Below are 22,292 nucleotides of genomic sequence, written 5' to 3'. Positions count from 1 at the left end.
AAGAATCCATTTCACCCCATTACAAATTGGGTTGATATGTAATCCAAAATTATTTTTGAGAAATCTTATCCAAATATTTTTAAAAACTTTGCTTTGATTTTGTATGAGAAATTTATTAGATACTTAAAGCTTATAAAATAACAAATAAAGCTATTAAAACTTAGTAAAAGTTGGACAGATTGGATTATTGCCAATGGCGGAGCCACATTGTCATTAGGAGGTTCATCCGAACCCCTTCGGCGAAAAATTATATTATTTTTACATGGTTAAAATAATTTTTTAGGTATATGTAGTAGATGTTGAACCCCCTTCGGCTACTTATCTGCCTATTTCTTCAATTTTTGAACCCCCTTAGTAATAATTTGGCTCTGCCACTGATTATGACCCATTACTAACCCACGTTACCTGACCCATTTTGACCCAACCCTCTTTGGCCCAAACAAATTTGGGTCAGATTGGGTCTTGACCCGTTTATTATCTTTGACCATTTTAACACGCTCAAATTTAACCCAATCCACACAATTGTCACCCCTACTCACCTCATGACATGTCATATTACAGAATATGCCTCCTAGGCTCCTACATGCAGTATTTAAAAACCTATGCCTATGAGAACCTCATGCTAAATATGTATGGGTACAGGTTGTCAAGTAAATAAAGGTTACAGGTTACAGTCAGTAAACAGCTTAGGGCAAGAATCAGCCGTGTAAATGAATGTGAAGAGGTAACACACACTGGAGCAAACACTCGTCAAGTTTAATCTATTATAAAATTTATCAGCCTCTTAGAGAAGCAAATCTGGCAGTCAAATCATCATAATCTGGTAGTTTGGGATGCACATGACATGCCTGGTTGTCGGGCTGAAATGAATTGGCACGAGCAAATATAGGTGTTGCCTTCGATGGAGAAGCCTGCTCGTGTGGGAGGGAAATAGATCTTTTGGGGAAAAGAACCATATCTGATTCCATTTTATCCTGATCTCCATTGGTTTGATTATTTGAGAATTCACCAGTATCAGGAGTTGCCAGAGCTTGTGGCTTTTTTCTCACATCATACTTTGATGGTCTTTTACTGTAATGCAGCAATAGTTTATCTATCATTCTTTCCTCTTCATCTTTTCTATGGCGTTCATCCTCAAACAAAATCTGCAAGCCTTTCCTTGAATGTTCCCTTCGCCGGCTACTTGAACTTCTCTTGGCTCCTCTGGCATCTTCAGACTTATCTACTTCACCGTGATTATTAGTAGCTGATTTATGGTGCTTTCTCCTAACAGATCTTGGTTTGGGCAAAATCACATCCTTGTGAGAGAATTCTTTATCATGACCATGACTATTTGTTCTAGTGGGTTTATTAGTTTGAGCCACATGATCAGAAAGGTCTGATTCTTTAGTGATCTTAATTGTTTCAACTCTATTGGATGGAGAGGAACTTCTGAAATGGCCATCAAATTCAGAAGCACACTGCTTAGAACCTTTGAGGCCTCTTTCCTTGCTATCTTTTCGCTTTACATATGGAGGAGGGATGGCTTTCTCTTTGCACTTACTGTATGGTGGAGGGAGAGCAAACTTGGCATAGGATGTCATTAACCTATTTCCAGCGTCCTGCTGAACCATTTTTTTTGAGTTGACAGTATTCTTTTCAATGGCTGTGTCCCGAGCAGAAGTGACATCTTCATTTCTGAAAGGGAGTCCCCTACTAGGAGCAGTCTCTGATCTTGCACAAGATAGAGTGTCCGGTACTCTTCCTGTAAGAATTTGACCATGATTTTCATTGTTTCTAGTAAATTTATAATCAAAACCTTCTAGCCTCTCTCCATGTGATGAGTTGCCTGATTTTGCTATCCTTGTTGAATTATCATCTTTCTCCATGACTGCTTTGTTTCTTATCCTTGTCTGTTCCTCCTCGTCAAACAAGATATCATGTTTTCGCCCCACTGAATAGCATGTTTCCTGCTTTGTAAGATGTTTATTTCTATCCTTGTTTGATTCTTTTCCTTCAGAGGAATGAAGATCCTGCTGCTCTTTTTTCAAGACAACACCCTCTCTGCCATTCTTTATATTATGTTGATCATTCAATCCCTTGTGCCTTTCACCAAGTGCAACGTCAAGTTTATCAGCTTTTAAACCACCATCCTTGCCATTTGGTAGAATGTGGTTGCCAGCAGAAGCATGTGAAAGTCCACTCCTGTTTGGTTGAGCCTACAATAATTAAGCCGTAGACAACGGTCAAACTTCACTTTAATCTAATATTTGACGAAAAGTTATGTTTCTTTTCCCCAAACTTTTCCCCAGACAGTTGAAAGAAGTACAAATTATGATATTTACCGAAGATGAAGGATGACCATTCATTTGGAGGCAAACACACATTTACACCTTTTAGCAGCCAAAGAAAATTTCAGTTTTAAACTAAAATTATGTACCTGTGCAAATGCCATCCTCTTTTGAAATCCCATGGAGTCCCACCTTATGGAAAATTCTACCACTATATCTTGCAGCAGCTGAATTCTCTTCTCCACTGCAGGGGGGCTTGAAGATAATTTCTCCACAAACTAACAGCACTGAAGGAAGTCAGATATAAAAGAGAGATGAAAAGAGAAGATGTGCAGGACATAGTCTAATAAGCAAATTACCTTCTGGTTAACAAAACATTCTAAAGAGTTCCCGTATCTCTCCTGAAATAAATCCCTTAGCTCTCGTAATTCTGGTAAATCGGAGAATCTTGCTGCAGCAAACATCAATGATGCCACAGCTTCTCTGCAGTTCTCAGGACAGCCCCTGGATATAGACGGTATGTGTAAATTATTATTGAAGTTCTCACATCATAGTTGGGAAAACAAGGTCTCAATCTAAAGAGTTGCAAAACAAGGTCACTGGACTTCCAAGTGTAAATACAGAAGCTAAAGGACATGAATTGCCTAGGTGATATAATTATTTATGGACAAAAGTTCAAGTCTAAGAATAGGTGGATTTGCATCCAAGCAGCAACAACATAAGTGTAATCCCACAAAGTGGTGTGTATGCAACCTTACCCAACCTTGTGAAGGTAGAGATGTTTCTGATAGACCCTCGACTCAAGTAAAGCATACATAAAAAAAAGTATGCAAAGCAAGTACAATAGCGAAGAAGTCATGCTGAAACAATGAACAAGAGAACAGTAGCATGCCAAGTGAAATACGATAACCGAAGCAAATGAAACATCAAATAATACTAAAATGGAAGGATAAGATAATAATAGAGCAATAATAACAATATTAAAAATGAAACTAAACAACGCTCGACCTACTAACCTTCTAACCTAATTCTCGACCTCCTCGGTGAGTTGATGGTAAGTGATTTCTGTCTCTGAGACTTCTTCAGTCTACCTTTACCTCTACCTCTCCTTAGAATCCACTATAGCCAACCTCTCAAACCTTCTCAGAGGGGCATCTGTGCAACTTCTCTTCACATGTCTGAACCATCTCAGCATCACGTCCCTTATCTTGCCAACCACGAATGCCACTCATACCTTGTCTCTGGTATCTTCGTTTCTGATCCCAGTATGCCCGATACATCTCAACATCCTCATTTCCACAACTCTCATCTTCTAAACATGCAAGTTCCTAATCGACCAACACTCCGCCTCATACAACATAGCAGGTCTAACCACCACTTTATAAAAACATACTTTTAAGGCTTGGTGGCACATTCTTTATCACATAAGACATTGGATGTGAACTTCCATTTTTTGGAGAAAAGGGTAACTTTGTATTCACACCAAAAGATTCATCATCCAAAAAATGATGAATTGGAAACTTACATCCCACATAGGGTATTCTTTATAAGTTCCCTATAAAATTAACTAATTCTAGCATCTCCCTATCAGATTTTATTTACACCAAAAAAACAAAAGGCTTATACAATTCATTCTAATATTCTGTAAATTAGTTTTTTGTCCATCAAAGCACCTTGAGTTCCTTTCTTTTCAAAGAGTCCATCGTGCATATTGGGATATTTCTTCACCAGAATTCTTTTCTTCCACTGTCGCAAATACCTTTCCAACTGCTTAGGAGTTCCATTGTCGTGTTAGGCTTCACCCACGTAACACCTAACAAAAAAGAACATGTTCCATAGGCTCAAAGTTGCCTTTCAGTGAAGGAATAGATGATTATTGATTTCTTCTTCCTGCTCACACATGACACATCTTGAGCAAATCTGCCAGCCCCTTTTACGTAAAGCCTCATGAGTTAGGCATGTCTTTCTACATACCAAGCAAGTAAAACAAGCCATCTGTCTAGCTCTATATGTATTGTGTTAAGATTCCAATAACATGATATTACTGTAAACACCCCTTTGATGTGTAGTTTACATCTAGGTTTGTCATGTCTCACAGATAGAGCTGGATGTGAGTTTAAACCTTTCAATAAATTAGCAACTTCTCCAATTTCCCAGTCATTTGATGCTCTTCTAAATAAGAGCTCCCAACCATGATGACTCCAAACTTGGGATACCTTCGCATTCCTCTGAAGACTTAAGGTATATAGGTGTGGAAAAGAGTGTCTCACTATCTTCTCCAATCCACACCTCATGAAAAAAGAGATTTTTAAAACATTACCCCACAGTGATTGAGATGTTATTGTTGAACTGGGGCCAGTCTTTTTATGGTATTCCAGACACTTACCCCATTGGTGCCCACAACTTCCTCAGTTGTCCATTAAGTAAGTAAACCATATTTCCCTGCTATAAATCTTCTCCAGATGGCTCCCTCTTCTAAGCAGAACCTCCAGAGCCATTTTGCAAAGAGAAATGTTCTGTTTTCTGAGGTTCTTCAAACTAAGCCCCCCCTTGCTGATTGTTGAGGTTCAATACATCCCATTTCACCAGATTGTAACCTCTCTTCTCCTTGTTTCCTTGCCATAGAAAGGACCTCCTCACCCTGTTAAAAAAAATTCTCAATGCTTTTAGGTAGAGGGGAAAGGCTCATCATGTATGTTGGGAGGCCATCCAGTACTGACTTGGTGAGAGTCAATCTGCCCCCTAATAATAGATGTTGACTTCTCCACATGAACAATTTTTTCTCACACTTTTCCATCACCCCACTCCACACTTTCAATTCTTTATTTTTGGCCCCTAATGGCAACCCCAAATATTTAGTTGGTAAGGAGTCCACTTGACAACCCAAAATAGCAGCCAAGTTTTGCAAATTCCAAACCTGGTTGATAGGGAAGATGTGGCTCTTAGATTCCTTCAAAAATAGTTAGGATGGCTCTTAGATGTCTGATTTGACTTGACTCTGCTTTGGGCGTCATCTGCATATAACAGATGAGATACTTCAAGATCTTCGCCTCTTCCTGACTGAGCACCTAAACCTTTCACCAAACGAGTTCAAAAATGATGAAGGAACCAACATGGACTTTACCTTGTTTATAAGTGATTTTCAATGATTTTTTTTGTATCAAATCCTAACGTTAAACGAATAACCAAACTAATAACGATCAATTATTGATAAACCAATAACGGTAAGCTATTATCTTAATGGTTCTATAACGGTTTAGCATGTCTACAAACCGATAACCAATAAGTCAAATTGATAAACTTCAAAATCAGACCGATCAAAACGACACACAACCCTAAACTGCGTACTCTTTTTGTTGACACAAAAATGATAAAAATTTCTTTTTGTCCTTCATATTTTTTCATGTCCCTATATTTTATCCTCAATATTACCAAATTATATAAAAAAAGGCTCTGCTAGAGCGTAGTCAGCCAGCTTCTATTGAACTTGACCGCATCACTTGCATTTTAATTTATATATAAAAAGTGAAACAGAGAAAAAAAAAGAAACACAAAAACACAACAAAACAATTGAATAAATATGACGAAGGGATTAAAGCCAACGATGTTTTTTTTAGAAGGGAAGGCTCATTTCGGCATGAGCCTTGTAAGATACATTATGACAAGAGTCTTACAAGCCTCATTCTGACATGAGCCTTATACACAGAATTTAACATTGTCAACGGCTCCATCCAAATGTTGCCCTTTTGGTTTCATAATCAATTTTGTTGCCTTTTGAAAATTTTGCTCAATTTTTTTGCCCTTTTGGCTCCAGATTCCTCCATCATACATATCCTTAGTTGCCCTAATGTAGGTTATAGGTACACCTTCAGTCTCCAAACACCTCCACAAACCCCAGAACTTTGTCATAAGCTTTTTCTTGGCCAATGAAACACCATATATATATCCCTCTTCCTCTCTCCCTTTAATGCTCTAGCAATCTCCTTACGAGACATATGGCTTCTACAATCGAACTGCCAAGTCCTTGTGCATTCTGTTCCATCATGACTTATGTAAAGATTCATGTGCGACATGCTTAATTGAAGCCTTAAAGTAGCTTCATTAAAAATTAGTTAGATCTCTCATGCTATTCTATTTACAAGAATTACTGGTATGAGGTATCTGTTACAAAACAGATATTCCCAAGTTGAAAATTGTTGTTAACCAATTTTCTTTTTTAATAAATAATTCTGTAACTACCTATTGAGATTAAATTTGCATAGAATAAAATTAATGATATCAGGTGTAGAAGGTCCGAAGACAAACCCTTGTGTACCTTAGTTTCTGCATGTCGGAGAGCTGCTTCAAAATATATTCACAAGATTGTTCCACAAAGTCATAGCAGGACAAGAGGTTCAGCCCAAGCAAAAATTCTTCAGTCTGCATCACCTCATCAGAGATCATCAAACCACAATTAGATTCTAACTTTTCAGAAAATAAAAGAGTGTAAAAGAAATGAAAGAATGCATTAAGCCTTCTTAGCATTGATTAATTAATCAAGCTCAAATGCAAGAAGTTTCAGCTCACTATAACTGTTATAGTTGTCTCTAGAACTTCAGCTTATTTTCAGAATGCTTAGCTGGTGCAGTGCACAGGTGTCTACAAAAACTTAAGCTAGAAGACGTAATGTAGGGCTGAAAAGACCGAGGAAGTGCACACCAAAATATATTGATATTTTTTTAAGTTGTTTCTCTTTCCTAGTTTGATTTAAAATTCTGCTAGCTATTCCTAAGTTTAGTTCCTTACTCTCAGTAAGCAGTATATCAGTTTAGCAGACTTAGCAGTACTTCACAGTATTTTAGTGAAGTTGTGAAAAGAAAGTGTTGTTGTTTGAGGCTTTATGGTCTCTTCTTTATAAACAAAAGCACATGCAGAGAAAGGAAAGAGCAAGTGCAGCAGTTGAACAAGAAATTGAACAGAGAAGAACTTATTTTGCTTGAACTAAAAGCTCTGTTCTTTTACAGCAGGCACTTAGAGTTACATATAAAATAAATGTTAACTTCTAACTCTTACAATAACTCTAACAATAAGACTCGTAGCTTAATAAACAACTAACCTGATCATCATTCCTAAAATATAGGAACTGTTATTCACTAATTTTTAGCACTCCCTCTTAATGCATGCTTACAATCAACAACTCCAACAGTAGCTGAAATATTCAAACTTAGGCTTTATCAAGGACTTGGTAAATATGTTTGCGACTTGCTCATTTGTAGAAAACAACTTCTTGCTCCAGCACTTTCTCTCAAATGTAGTGATGACAAACTTCTATGTGCTTCGTCCGACCATGAAAAATTGGATTTGATGCAAGCTTGATAGCACTTCCATTATCACACTAATTTGAACAGCATAATCAACTTTGCACAACATCTCTCCTATTAATCTCTTTAATCACATACATTCTTGCGCAGCCATAGTCGCGGCTACGTACTCAGCTTCAGTGCTAGATACTGTTACCACTGGTTGTTTCTTGCTGCACCAAATAACCATAGTTGAACCAGTACTAAAAAAAAATCTAAAATTGTCTATCATTTGTATCTCCAGCCCAATCAGCTTCAGTATATCCATCTAACATGAATTTCTCATGTCTTTGTATGTAAGACCATAATCTAGTGAGCCTTTCACATAACGAAGAATTCGCTTTGCTGCATCTAGATGTGAGCTTCTTGGACACTGCATGAACTGAGAAACAATTCCCAACAGAATAAGCAATCTCTGTTCTTGTGATGGTTAAATAAACTAAACTACCAACAAGTTGCTGAAATTCTTTGGCATCTTTTAAAGGTTTTTGTTCAGCTTTCATCAACTTGAGATGTGGTTCCATTGGAGTTGCCTTTTCTTTCGACTCCCCCATACCAAAACACTGTTAACAGTTTCCTCGCATATCTTTTGAGAAACAAAATATCCTTGATCTGTTTTTTCAATTTCCAGACCAAGAAAACAGCTCACTTCCTCCAAATTCTTCATTTCAAATCGAACTAAAAGATCATTTGTTATCATAGAAATCGCAACTTCATTATTTCCCATAATGATCATGTCATCCACATATAACAAGACCATCATGTGCACATTTGATTCTGATTCAATAAATAAACTAGAATCTGCATCAGAAACTTTAAAGCCATAAATAATAAAGAATTTGGAAACTTTACCATACCACGCACGTGGTGCTTGTTTAAGAGCATACAATGCTTTCTTTAATTGACAAACATGTTGAGGATACTGAAGAGAGATGTATCCTTTTAGCTGCTCTATAAACACTTCATGATCCAACTCTCCATAAAGAGAAGTGTTCTTTACGTCAAGCTGCCACAACTTCCAATTCATAGATGCCGCAAGAGAAAAAATGGGTCTTCCAATTACCATTTTTGCAACTGGACTGAATGGTTCCTCATAATCCAGTCCATAACTTTGAGGAAAACCACGTGCAACAATCCGAGCTTTGTATTTGTCGACAACCCCATTCGAGTTTTTCTTCAAAGTTCAAACAATAAACCCATTTGCAAGTGATCAACTCGGAATTCTCAGGCTTCTACACCAACTCCCACGTCTGATTTTTGTTCAAAGCATTAAGATCTTGCGTAGCTGCATTCCATTCGGGATGACCTTTGGCTTCTTCATAGCTTACTCTCCTATAAAGAAGCAAGCCGTAATTGAGTAGCAGTTCAATTGTACCTCATAATCTTTGAAGTAACTTGGTTGTTTTTTCTCCCTTATTGACCTCCTTTCAGTTTGTCGGTCAACATCATCTGAATTTCAGCTTCCTTTATTATTTGGTTCTTGCAAGTTGCTCTCTGGAAGCTGCTCAAAATTCTCTTCATCACCATCAAGAATGGTTTCTTGATTGCTGGTTTTCTTTGCAGAATAGTATGATGATATTTCATCAATAACAACATTTATGGAAGTGACTAGTTTCTTGGTTTCAGGATCCATACACCTCCACCCTTTCCTATAAGAATCATAGCCAACAAAGACACTTTATTTGCTTTTGGATCAAGTTTGGTTCGGTTAGTTTTTGAAATATGAACATAACAAGTTGAACCAAAAACTGAAAATGATTTACATTTGGCTTTTCATGATATAGAATTTCGAAAGGGGATCTTTCTTTATGCGGCCATGGAGGCAAACGATTTATCATGTGAACGCGCATTGAATAGCTTCAGGCCAAAGTTGTAACACCTCGAAAACCAGACCTAGAAAAAGAATTGCAGAAAACTTACCTCAGTGAACCACGACAAGGTTAATGGACCATGACAAGGACCACGGTCCGTTGACAGTGGTAGGTAGTTGGATTCCACCAAGCTCAGACATCATACCACGGGACCCTTCATGGTCCGTGGTCTTGATGACGGGTCGTGGGGGCGTCCCTAAAGATTAGGCAATACTGTAGACCCCACGTCTAAGCAGTGGCGGAGCCAAACATTTTATGAAGGGGGTGCAAAATTTTAGTGAGTTTTGATCACTACTTGAAAAACTTAAGGTTACCAAGGATCAAACCTCCCACCTCGAGCATCCAAACTTGTAACTTGCTCTTTACACTAAGCCAAGGGCTCTAATCATGTCAAGCGCGTGCAAACATATGTATATATAAACAATTTCAGTAATTTGAACTATATATACAATATAATTTTCCGGCGAAAGGTGTTCACTTGCACGCCCATCATTGATTGTAGCTCCGCCCCTACGTCTAAGTGAAGACCACGATCACCTTCATGGTCTGTGGTCCTTCACACGGCCCATTGGAGGGTCCTAGAACCAGGTGCCCTTAGACCATCAGACCAAGTGAAGACAATGGGGGCCTTCACGGTCCGTGGTGAAACCCGTGGACTGGACCTCAGAACCTGAGGTAACTGGACCACGACCAGCTTCACGTTTCGTGGTCCCTTTCATGGTCCGTAAAAGTAGTTGTGCTCGGGCCTTCTCCAGCTTAAAGTGAGGGGTTTGTTGGTCTTTTCCTATTTCGTTGGACCCTTAAACTACAGCATTTTAACCCTAAACTACGTGATTTTGGTTAGTTTTAGTCTAGAAACATAACTAGAACTTACATAAGACAAATCTTTCATCAAAACTTAGAAAATTAGAACGTAAAAAAAGAGAAAAGGTTGAGCAACCCTAGTTCAAGAACGCAACAAGGTTTTCTTCAGTTTCAGCCCCGAAATCAAAAGGTTCCTTCGTGGAATTCATCACAATGTATGCGGGATTTCACTAGTGGGTTCCTTTCGCCCATTAGGTCCCCACGTCAGATTCGTATTTCCTTATTATAACTAGACCTAGGGTTTCTAGAACTTCAACAAATTATCAAGAATTAGTTATTTACATGTTCCAAATCAGATTATCATGTTATTACTTTGTTTTTTGCATGAATTTCAGAACCCTAGCTATATATTTCTTTAGTTCTTGAATTACACATGCTAGGTTAGATATTTCAGTATTTCGAATATACATGCCTCAATTTTTAAATGTGTCATTTTCACTATATAGTATATTAATGTGCATTCTCAGTTTACATGGCAGATTTTAGCTATCTAGTATATTACAGAAATTCAGTCATAATGTGTCAATCATTTAATCTATTGGGAGTAACATAATACCAAGTTGAACTATGGTCAATCACTCATGTAGTCCCAGAACTAAGAGCCATGTAGGTTGTAAGTCCCCTCTGTGGGCATCATTTAGTGATCACGCCAGTCATGCCTCTATACATATGGCAGGGTATATTTGGTCCTCTTAATGGGGCGTATATATCGGACTCCACATTTAGCTCATGTGCTTCTATTATCAGTTATTAGTAGCTCCTACAGTTCAGTCATACTCCATTGCATGACCACATTTCAGTGCAGTCAGTATTCCGTATCATGTTATGAATTTGGTCATTGCATTCAGTTAGTTCCATATTCAGTATCTATATCATGTTCAGATTATATTCTTGCTTTATTGCTTATTCAGTTATATGTTTATTCCAGGTTTGCTCTATTCTGCATGCTCAGTGCCTTTTATGTATTGACGCATACTCTGCGATTCATCTTCTCTTGATGTAGGTTCAGATTCTCAACTTCTAGATCATGTATAGATCGGTTTCCGATCTTTAGTTCCGCAGCTATAGTGGTGAGTCCTCATTCTTCGAGGACAATAGTCATGTTATCTTTCATTTTTCAATCTTAGTCTTTTAGTTTGAGTTTTGCTAGACATAGTTGGGGCCTGTCCCAAAACTTCTTTCAGACATAGTTAGATTATGTCAGATTTCAGTTTAGTATTTGAGTTTGATAATTCTTTTGTATTGAACTCTCAGATTATATTTATTCAATTTTAGAATGGGTATTTCCCCATCACTTTCATTTTTATGATATTTTAAGCTTCCGCATCAGTTTATTATTCTTAGTATGCTTATGATATGCCAGCAGGTTAGTTTGAGGTCACTCGTGATCTTAGGTCCCGTGTCCGCGTCTCGGGGTAACTCGGGGCATGAAAAAAGTTCTCAAGGAAGATTCTTATCGTGCAACTAGGAAAGGCTTGTAGAAACAAGATGAGTTATTTTCCTTCCGGAAACACCATTCTGTTGGGGGTATTTGGACATGTCATTTGCATCAAAATACCATCCTTATCACACTATTTAAAGAATGCATCAGACACATATTCGCCTCCATTGTCACTACGCAAGCATTTAAGTTTTACCCCAAAATCCTTCTCCACTACAATTTTAAATACAACAAACTTTTACAAGGCTTCACCCTTCTCTTTGAAAAACTTCACCTAGGCATATCTCTAGAAGTCATCTACAAGTACCATGGCATACTGAAAACCACTATAACTTGTTTTTGTTGGTCCCATCAAGTCTGTATGTACCAACTCAAACATAGTGGATCTACAATTTGTTGATCTTTGAAATGGAAGACGATGTGATTTTCCAAATTGACAACCTTGACAAATTATATCTTCATGAATATTCTGTAGAGCTGGTAGACCATCCACCAGTTTCTTCGAACAGATTTGCCGCAACAATTGGTATCCCAAGTGCCCTAGTCGAGCATGCCAAATTGTTGCGCTATCCACTAGACTTGTCTTCTTCACATAAGCTTACCCTACTGCCATGACAAAAAACAAACCTTTCTTTTCTCCTGTAAGAACAACATCAGCAAATATGTTCTTCACATTGTCCAGAATCTTCACATCAATTGGACCACACGGAATATATTTACCAGAATCAATCATTTGAGAAACGGAAACTAAGATTCTCTTCAAGCCTCGAGCATGAAATACATCCTTCAACTTGACAGTCCCTGTATCTCCAATGTCAATCTTCAAGACTCCTTCATTAGCTACTATCAATCTTCAAGACTCCTTCATTAGTTACTGGATATGTCGAGTTATCTGTTGTAACAACTACTCGTTCTCTTTTGTGTTGACGCAACTCTAAAAGAAGAGAATCATTTTCGGTTACATGATGTGAGCAACCAAAATCAAGGATCCATTCTTTTACAGCTATCATTATTGTACAGAGCTTGAACAATTACTACATCATCGCTCCTAGTTCAGTAACCTCAATAGTGAAGCACTGCTCCCATTTGAGTTTCTCATATTCACTTGCAATATTTGCTTTTGAGAGCTTCACTCTACAATATTTCTTGATGTGTCCAATTTTATCGCATCTATAGCACTTCCTATTATCAAAGTTGCCACCAGTAGCTTTTTCACCATTTGATTCTTTTTCATTGTTCCTGCTGTCAAATGATGTGTTTTTCTTTTTATTATTATCCCTTGAAAAGAGAGTTGCATCTGGTTCAAGGCTTCTTGCCATTTACTTTGCCAATGCCTCTTGGTTGGAAAGCAAATTTTCAAATTCTTCAACTGAAGGTTGCTTTGTCCAGCCCTGAATGGATTATACTCCTTCAATCCTCGAATAATAAATCATCACAATCTTGCTTCACCAATCTTCTCATTAGGATCTAATTCTGAAATTTCAGCACAAATAGTTTTAACTAGCAATAAATATTCAGAAATAAAAATGAATCCCTGTGTTAGGATTGTCATTTCATTTTCCAGCCTTGCAGCCAATTAATGTTCTTTTTAGTAATCTCTCAAGTATTTCCCAGACTTCTTTTGGTGAAGTAACATCACCGTACATGATCGATGAGCTCTTTTCCAATTGATGTTCTCAAAGCAAAGAGTGTTTTACCACATTTGATCTTCCATTTTCTCCGTGGTTCTGAATTTTCCGGAGTATTTGCTGGCATTTCTACTTCAGCGCCACCAATAAGATCTCACAAGTCTTGACCTTGAAGGTAAGCCTCCATACACATTCTCCAGTAGCTGTAGTTTGTCCCTACAAACTTTTCAACACCAAATTGTGTGTTTGAACTATATCGCCCATTTGCTGACTCCATATTGCACAAATTTTTTCTCTAGAACTTTCAATCTCCTCAAACAAGACTTACAAAATTGATAGACAAGAAGAAGGAAAGAACGTTTAAGCCAATAACCTGGCTCTTGATACCATAAAACAAAAGCATACGCAGAGAAAAGAAAGAACAAGTGCAGCAGTTGAACAAGAAATGGAACAGAGAAGAACTTAATTTTGCTTGAACCAAAGGCTCTGTTCTTTTACAGCAGCACTTAGAGTTATATATAAAATAAGCATTAACTTCTAACTCCTACAATAACAAATAAGACTCCTAGCTTACTAAACAACTAACCTAATCATCATTCCTAAAATATAGAAATTGTTATTTGACTCAATAAACTACAGAAGTAAAACAGTAAAAGAAAATTCTAAGATGCACTAATTTTTAAGTCATTAACGGTTGATGTTGTTCTTTATAACTTCTTAGAATTTAGAAAGAACTCTGTCACTTCTGACCAACTATATTCATGAAAATTTTCTTAAGACTTCTTTCTTATACTTAAAATCTCTATCATACTCTATGACTCATAATTTTTTGTGCAACAATAATGGAAATTTAAAAAATATAGTAATTTAAGATTTTGGAGGAACACTTTGCCTTAAGATAAAATATTCTTGAAAATGTAGTGTATGTACCGAAATATGAATATTATCGAATGATCATAATGTAAGCTTAATAATATAGTTCGATCTCATGTGAAGCACAGGTAATCTACCTAGTATAATATAATATAAAATATAACATCCAAATGGAGTGTTCTGAGTTGGGGTATTAGAGTAATTTATCATTCAAGTTAGGGAGTTCACGTTTTTAAGGTAGTATAGAAAGATATAGATAGATAGATATCAAACATGCCTAACTTGCTCACAAAGGACTCAAAAGTAGTTCTAAAAAGACCTTTTGTGAAAATATCTGCAACTTCTTCAGTTGTTGGAACAAAAGGAATGCACACACTCCCATTTCAATCTTCTCTTGAGCCACAATATTTCACAAATTCTGTGTGCCATGGATCAATACTCAGCCTCAGCACTACTTCGAGCCACCACATTTTGCTTCTTACTTCTCCATGTCACTAAGTTTCCCCAAACAAATGTACAATATCCAGATGTAGACCTCCTATCAATAGATGAACCAGCCCAGTCTGCATCTGTATAAGCCTCAACAATTCTCTGCTCATTCTTTTTGAAGAACAACCCTTTCCCAGGTGAACTCTTTAGATACCTTAGGAGTCGATACACAGCTTCTTGGTGTTCTTCTCGCGGAGAATGCATGAATTGACTGACTAGGCTCACAGCAAAGGAAATATCAGGTCTAGTATGTGACAAGTAAATCAACTTGCCTACCAATCTCTAATATTGGCCCTTATCAATCAATTTTCCTTAATTTACAAATTTTAGATTTGGATCAATTGGAGTTTCAGCTGATCTACAACCACTCATTCTTGTTTCTTTTAACAAATCAAGAACATACTTTCTTTGTGACACTATAATTCCTTTCTTTGATCGTGCAACCTCCATGCCAAGAAAGTACTTTAGCGGGCCTAAATCCTTTATCTCAAATTTTGAGGCAAGAGGTTCCTTTAGATTTTTTATTTTAACCACATCATCTCCTGTGAGGATGATATCGTCAACATACACTATGAGAACTATTATTTTTCCTTCTAGCGAATGTCGAATAAACATAGTGCGATCTGCTTGTCCTTGCACATACCCTTGCTTTTTCACAAATTGAGTAAACCTTTCGAACCAAGCCCTTGGAGATTGTTTTAGACCATAAAGAGATTTTCTAAGCATGCATATCTTTGACTTGTACTTCCCTTCAAAACCTGGTAGGGGATCCATATAGACTTCTTCCTCTAGGTTCCCATTCAAGAAAGCATTCTTCACATCCAACTGTTGAAGAGACCAGTCGAGATTTACTGCGATTGTCAACAGAACTCTGATTGAGTTTAGCTTAGCTACTGGAGCAAACGTCTCGATAGTCAATGCCATATGTCTGTGTGAATCCCTTAGCTACTAGGCGGGCCTTATACCTTTCCAATGATCCGTCTGATTTGAATTTGGTGGTGAACACCCATTTACAACCCACTGGTTTCTTTCCCTCGGGTAAATCCACTAACTCCCATGTCTCATTTTTTTAAGAGCTTGCAATTCCTCCAAAATAGCCTCCTTCCACTCGGGAACTTGTAGAGCATCCTGCACATTTGTTGGAATTTCCACACTAGAAAGTTGTGAAGTAAAGGCTGAATAACTAGGAGACAACTCTTTATAGGACACAAACATAGAAATAGGATATTTAGAAGTATTTCTAACACCTTTTGCATTTCGTAATAGGTAGATCTAGATCTAAAGAATTAGAAATAGAATCAGTTGGAAGAGTACCTTGAATTACAATAAGGTCTTGTGGGACTGATTTTTGGCAATGTTGAGAATCTTCGGCCCTTTTTTCTTGGGTTTTGTTCCTTCTCGAATACACCTGCATTTCTGTTTTTTATTCTCTATTTCCATTTTTATTTTTGTCATTTGAAGGCGCTACAGGTTCAGGTTTCAATTTCTGAGTTTTTATCATTCAAGTCACTTTGGTCCTTGTCATCTCTTGGATGACACTTATCTATATCTTTTCCTACATCTCTCACATTAGTATTTATTGTAATATTAGGCTCATCATTTGCTTGATATCTAGTTTCCTCAATATCACAAAAAAATGAATCTTCACCTACATGATACTCCCCCTAAAGATGAGTAGTAAACTAGAGTTGTAACTCAAAGAAAGTTAGGTCTATTGTGACAATTATCTTCCTAGCATGTGGATCATAACACTTATATCCCTTTTGAATGACTTGGGGCATATCCTACAAAAATACACTTCTTAGCCCGCAATTCAAGTTTTCTACGATTATGAACATGAACAAATGGTGTACAACCAAAAACTCTCAGAGGCAGATCTGTAGTTAACCTAGAACTAGGAAAACTTTCTCTAAAAACTTTAAAGGTATCTTAAATTCAAGAGGACGAGATGGCATCCTATTAATAAGGTAAGTGGCAGTCAAAAGAGTCTCTCCCCAAAGTTATTGAGGAACTTTACTAGTAAACATTAAAGCTCTCGTTACCTCTAAAAAGGTGTCTATTCTTTCTTTCAGCGATCCCATTTTGTTGAGGTGTATCCGGACAAGAGCTTTGGTGTACTACCCCAGTTTTTCTGAAAAAATTCCCTAATTGTTCATTAAAAAAATTCTCGGCCATTGTCACTCCGAAAAATCTTGATTTTCTCATTGAACTGGTTTCTACCATGACATAGAAAGTCTCAAATACATTTTTAACCTCAGATTTGTCCTTCAATAAAAAAACCCAACTCAATTTAGTATGATCGTCAATAAAAGTTACAAACCACTGTTTTCCAAACATTGTTGAAATTCTACATGGTCCCCATACATCACTATGAATCATTGTAAAAGGTTTTGAAGCCTGATACTTTTGAGAAGGAAAAGAAGAACTGTGATGCTTAGCCATTTCACAAAATTCACATTGAAATAAGGATGGATTTTTATTTTTGAATAACTGAGGTAACAAGTGTCTTAAATAATAAAAACTTGGATGTCCAAGCCTATAGTGCCAAAGCATGATTTTATTCAAAACAAAAGTAGAGTTCAAACAAATAGGATTCAGTTGTAGTGAGTTGTTCCCGTTGTCAAGAAAATAAAGACCTATTGATTCTCTAGCACTGCCAATCATCTTCCCCGAGACCTTTTCCTGAAATTCACACAAATCGAAATCAAATATAGCACGATAATTAAGAGAACGGGTTAATTTACTGACAGAAACTAAATTACAAGAGAGCTTTGGAACAGGAAGAGTATCATGAAGTGTAAGAGATTGTGATAGCTTAATAGTTCCTTTTCCAGCAATTGCAGAGAAGGAACCATCAGCTCTCTTGATTTTATTGTTCCCTGCACAAGGAGCGTAAGTAGAGAAAAAACGAGTACTTCCAGTCATGTGGTCACTAGCTCCTCAATCTACGATCCAAGAATCTATTTGGTTGGAATTGACACTAAGAAAAGCAGATGATACAGTACTTGTTTCAGCAAAAGAACAGGAAGGATTAGAAGAATTTGGTGCATTTGAACAAAATTATAGAGATTGAAGGAGTTTGTGCAGAATTTCCAATTGCTCCCCTGTAAATGGAGACGTTTTTGGAGAAGGTTGTTGCCCTTGATCAAAATTAGTTGTTTGGAGGGCCTGCCCGTTTTGAAATTGAAAGCAGGTTTGCCCATTTTGAGATTGAAAGCCACGATTATCAACTCCCTTTTTCTTCTAGTTTAGTGGTTTCCCATGAATCTCCCAACACGTTTCACGGGTGTGCCAATATTTTTTGCAATGATCACACCATGGGTTTTTGTTTCTGTTCTCTCCATTCTTCACTGTTACAAGAGCTGAAGAGTCTATAACAGGTTTTAGTTCAACTAAATCAGGTTTTAACATAACTTTCCTCCTAGTTTCCTCTCTCCTAACTTCAGAATGTTTTTCACGAAGAGAGGGCAGAGGATTTTTTCTTAGGATTCGAGACCTGATCTCGTCAAACTCCCTATTTAATCCTGTTATAAAAAGGTAAACTCTCTCACTTTCTTCCCTTTTTTTTGCTTTCACACTATCCACAGAACACTCTCATTCATTATTGTAACACTGGTCAAACTCCAGCCACAATGACACCATTTCATTATAATAAGTAGTAACTTCATTCTCACCCTGCTTAGCTTGCCATAGTTTAATTTTTAACTCAAAAATTTGAAAGGCATTTTCTACATCAGAATATGTCTCAGTAACAGCTTCCCACACATCCTTAGCCGTGGGCAAAAAGAGATATGATTTACCTATGACTGGTTCCAAGGAATTTATTAACCAAGCAATCACGAGTGAATTCTCTGATCTCCAGGAGTTGATCTTTGGGTCTCCAACTTCCGGCTTTTTTGTTTCTCCGGTCAGATGTCCTAGCTTTCCACGGCATCGATTGAAAGTTTTACGGACTGTGCCCATTCCAGATTTTTTTTCCCATTTAATCGATGAGAAGAAGTTAACTGGAAGGGCATGTGAGAAGCATTGCCCCCTTGTGCCATCAGATTTTCTGCAGGAGCTTCCAAAGAAGAACTTTTGTCTTCTGTTGATATTTCAGAAAGATGTTCTTCGTGAAAGGTTGTTTTATCCATATGATATTAGGGGAAATCGTCCCGCTCTGATACCATGTAAGTTGAGATACTGAAAAAATATATTTTATTCATAGTGTTTGTACAGTATTTATAGGAGAACAAGTAAAGACCAATTAAACTAATCAATCTCTAATTCTTAGGAAATCCTTGAATCAAGGGATTTCCTCTAAACTATTTTCCTAGAATAATATATTTTAATCCTATATTTACAAAAAACAGATCCTAATCAAATCTGTCAGCTTTATTTGTGGAGCAGATTATAATCAAATCTGCCAGCTCATTCAACAGCTACTCCTCTTTCTTTGATGTGGTCATGTGGGCCATTTGGAAATAGAGGAATAAGGGAGCTTTTGAAGGGGTTGAAATGAATTTTTGCTCGATTGAGGAGTAGTCTCCAATCCCTTATTTTTTTTCTGAGCACTCGCGTAGTTCTTATTTGTATAGAGGGTTGGGTGTCGTTTGAGAAAACCATATTTTGTGGGTTTATCCTCCTTTTGGTAAAACACTTGTATACGACCAAGTTGACCGTGCTACTACCAATGAAACCTTTTACTTATCAAAAAATATTAAGGTTGATGAAGCAAGTTATAAAAGTATGAATGGGTGTGCAGGTATCTCACTAACACGAGACCTGACATTTCGCAAGCAGTAGAGATCTAAGTAACTTTTTTAAGTCAAAATTAAATGACTTTTAAGTTAAAAAATAAAAAGTAAGGAGAATCCTACTTTTGGTTTTTAAGTTATTTTTAACTTTGTCAAACACTCCCAAAAGCTAAAATGACTTAAAAGTAGGTTTGACCAACTTCTAAGCCGATTCAAGCAGGCTCTAAGTGTCTTGTCCAAATTTCTTAATTGTGCAAGTGAAATGCACATGAAAGCAGCCAAAAGAGTGATAAGTTTTTTTTTTTGATAAGGGTAAGGGAAAAGAGTCACGTCGAGGAAACTTTGGAGTAAGGTGCTAAGTTTTGTAAAAGTCTGAAGTCCAAGGTTATTTTGATGGTGATTGAGATGGGTTAGTTGATAACATAAAAAGTACTTCAGGTAATTATTTTAGCATTGGTTTGGGATGTTTTTCATGATGCTCAAAGAAGCACGACATCGTTGTAATTACAGTCAACTGCAGAAGTTGAATTTATAGCTGCAATAGCAGCAGTTAATCAAGATTGTTGGCTAAGGAAGATCCTATAAGATGTTGATCTAGAGCAACAAGAAAGAACATACAGGTTTGTGGATGATAGGCATCCATATCGATTTCTCATAATCTAGCATTTCATTTTAGTTTTCGTGGGAAAACAAAACATTCTAATATCATATTGTACTTTCTGAGGGAAGTGCAAGGAGGAGAGGTCAAATTGGTTTATTGCAAGTCAGGAGATCAAATTGCAGATGTATTTACTAAGCCTTGAATTTCTAATAATGAGGGTTGGACTATGCAGTTGTTGAGCCAGCAGGAGTGTTGCAGTTGTCTGTAGAACTGCAGCTTATTTTCAGAAAATACTTAGCTGGTGCCTAGGTGTCTGTCTACAAGACCAAAACTTATAATTAAGCTAGAAGAGAAAGAACAGAACACACGGAAGAAAGTAAATTGGTAGTATTATTTTCTTTTTTAGTTGTTTCTCTTTTTTCTAATTTATTTAAAATTATGTTAGTTATTTTAGTTCCTTATTTTCAGTAAGCAGTAAATCAGTTTAGCAATTCTCATCAAATCAAAATTGGATTTGGTTAGGAAACACTCACCCTTCCATAAGCATTAATATCGAGTCCATTATCAAGCAATTTGGCAAGATCTTCCTTCAAAAACCTCTGTTTCGACTCAGCTCTCCGTCTCACCACCTCGATTCTCGTCCTTGTAGCCTTTACTAGCGATTTGCTTCATTCATCCCAAAACCGAAGTGAAAAATCACAAATCTCAAAAAGATAACAAGATAAAAAGCCATACATACCATTTGGAGCTGAAACCACGGGTTAGTATACCGTCAAGCATCTCCGATCTCACTTTTGAGCTTCAAGTATCTATTTCTGAAAACAGATCCGAACTACTCCAGTGAGTGTTTGCAGGAGATTTTGGATTTTTAACTCAAAATAATGAGTGCACTTATTCTCAACCTCTTTATTATTTTACTTTCTTCTCCCTTTCACTTCGAATTAGATGGACACAAATAGCTTATCAACGACTACCCAGCTCTGAACAACCCATTATATTATATCATTCAACTTTTAGGTTTGCACAAAAACACATTTAATTTAAAAGACTCAATATATCTACGTGATCCATTAAAATTGTCATTAATTTTCACTTATAGATATTAGTTTGACGGTATTATTTTAGACATTTTATGTAGTGTTTTATTAAGTTATTTTGACAAATTTTGCTGATGTAGTAGAGTGAGTGTGATACACTCATTGATAGCGTGTGTAAGACTTATTTAGTCTATTTTACTTATACTTTTTATCTTCTTCTTTCTCATTTAGCTAGTACATCTTCTTACATTTTCTCTCTTAAAAATTTTCAAAAAATCATTAAAAACTTCTTTCAAACCGTCTATTATATGTGTTGGAAAAATATAATGTCAATATTATTGAATACAATACATACTTGACCTTACCGGTTGATGACATGATAAATTTTGCATATAAAAAAACTTGAAAATTGTTCAGCAAAACAACTTTAAGAATAAAAGGAAAAATTAAGTATAAAGAAAAAATTTACTATCTAATTTTAACATATTCACATCGCCCTTATAATTTCTACATTTCATATTTATAATGCTAAACAGTAAATTAAATATTAAAAAATAGGAGAAAGGTATGGTGAAGAAGACAATGAAGTCAAATGGATATTACGGAAAAAATCATGGTCCATGAAAATGGAGGAATATGGTGGAGAAGTATATGGAATGAAAATGGGCGAAAAGAAAATGAGAAAGGAGAAATGTGAAGAAGAAATTTGTGTAGTGGTGAGAATTTTTTGACGAAGAAGATGATCGGTGTGGGTGGGGAAAGAGGGGTGGGAGGGTAAATCTTCAAAATAATTTGTTTTCAATTGGTCAAGGCCCTTTCTATTTGACCTTTAACTTTTTTCTTTAATTTATTTTTGTGTGTTTAATGACATTGCTTTAAAATGAGATTGCATGACATAATTGGTCATTTATTCCATGTGGATATATTTGGTCAACACGCGCGTAGGGTCAACAGAAAATTGTGTATCTAAGTGAAAATTGTTGTCAGTTTTAGGGGCTCACCGATGGGTTAAGCCTAAAATATAGAGTTGCCAAAATAAAATTAAATCCATTTAAATTATTAGCTCAACTTATATTAATTTATTTTAAATTATTATATAAAGTCAAACATACATACATATATATATATATATATATACATATA

General features: G+C 36.5%; 1 protein-coding gene across 4 annotated transcripts; it reads right to left on the bottom strand.

The window, feature by feature from the left end:
- Positions 1-512: 512 nt before the first annotated feature.
- LOC107026259 lies at positions 513-21,123 on the bottom strand. Of its 4 annotated transcripts, XM_015227163.2 has the most exons (7): positions 20,852-21,123; positions 20,646-20,778; positions 16,090-17,457; positions 6,586-6,689; positions 2,630-2,774; positions 2,420-2,548; positions 513-2,198 (listed from the first exon to the last, which is right to left on the bottom strand). In XM_015227163.2, exons 4-7 carry the CDS (start codon positions 6,597-6,599, stop codon positions 777-779), a joined length of 1,710 nt encoding a protein of 569 aa, XP_015082649.1. In that variant the 5' UTR covers positions 6,600-6,689; positions 16,090-17,457; positions 20,646-20,778; positions 20,852-21,123; the 3' UTR covers positions 513-776. The 4 variants fall into 4 exon arrangements, with proteins under 4 accessions (XP_015082649.1, XP_015082648.1, XP_027774206.1 ...); XM_015227162.2 differs by lacking the exon at positions 16,090-17,457 and having other exon boundaries at positions 20,852-21,122; XM_027918405.1 differs by lacking the exons at positions 16,090-17,457; positions 20,646-20,778; positions 20,852-21,123 and adding an exon at positions 14,606-15,167.
- Positions 21,124-22,292: the final 1,169 nt, after the last annotated feature.

The sequence above is a fragment of the Solanum pennellii genome, chromosome 7 (assembly GCF_001406875.1).
Source record: "Solanum pennellii chromosome 7, SPENNV200".
In the NCBI taxonomy this organism is placed as follows: Eukaryota; Viridiplantae; Streptophyta; class Magnoliopsida; order Solanales; family Solanaceae; genus Solanum; species Solanum pennellii.
The sequence above is the reverse complement of the archived record's forward strand: the minus strand, read 5'-3'. Positions and strand labels throughout refer to the sequence as shown.

Bases quoted from the DNA above. Each gene is read 5' to 3' on its own strand.
- LOC107026259 (XM_015227162.2), bottom strand. From the start codon at position 20,892: ATGCTTGACGGTATACTAACCCGTGGTTTCAGCTCCAAATG. The intron at 6,690-20,645 runs GTGAGTGTTTCC...GAGGTGATGCAG, and splicing joins ATATTAATGCTTATGGAAGG to ACTGAAGAATTTTTGCTTGG. The intron at 2,549-2,629 runs GTAATTTGCTTA...CAGTGCTGTTAG, and splicing joins AATGTTTTGTTAACCAGAAG to TTTGTGGAGAAATTATCTTC.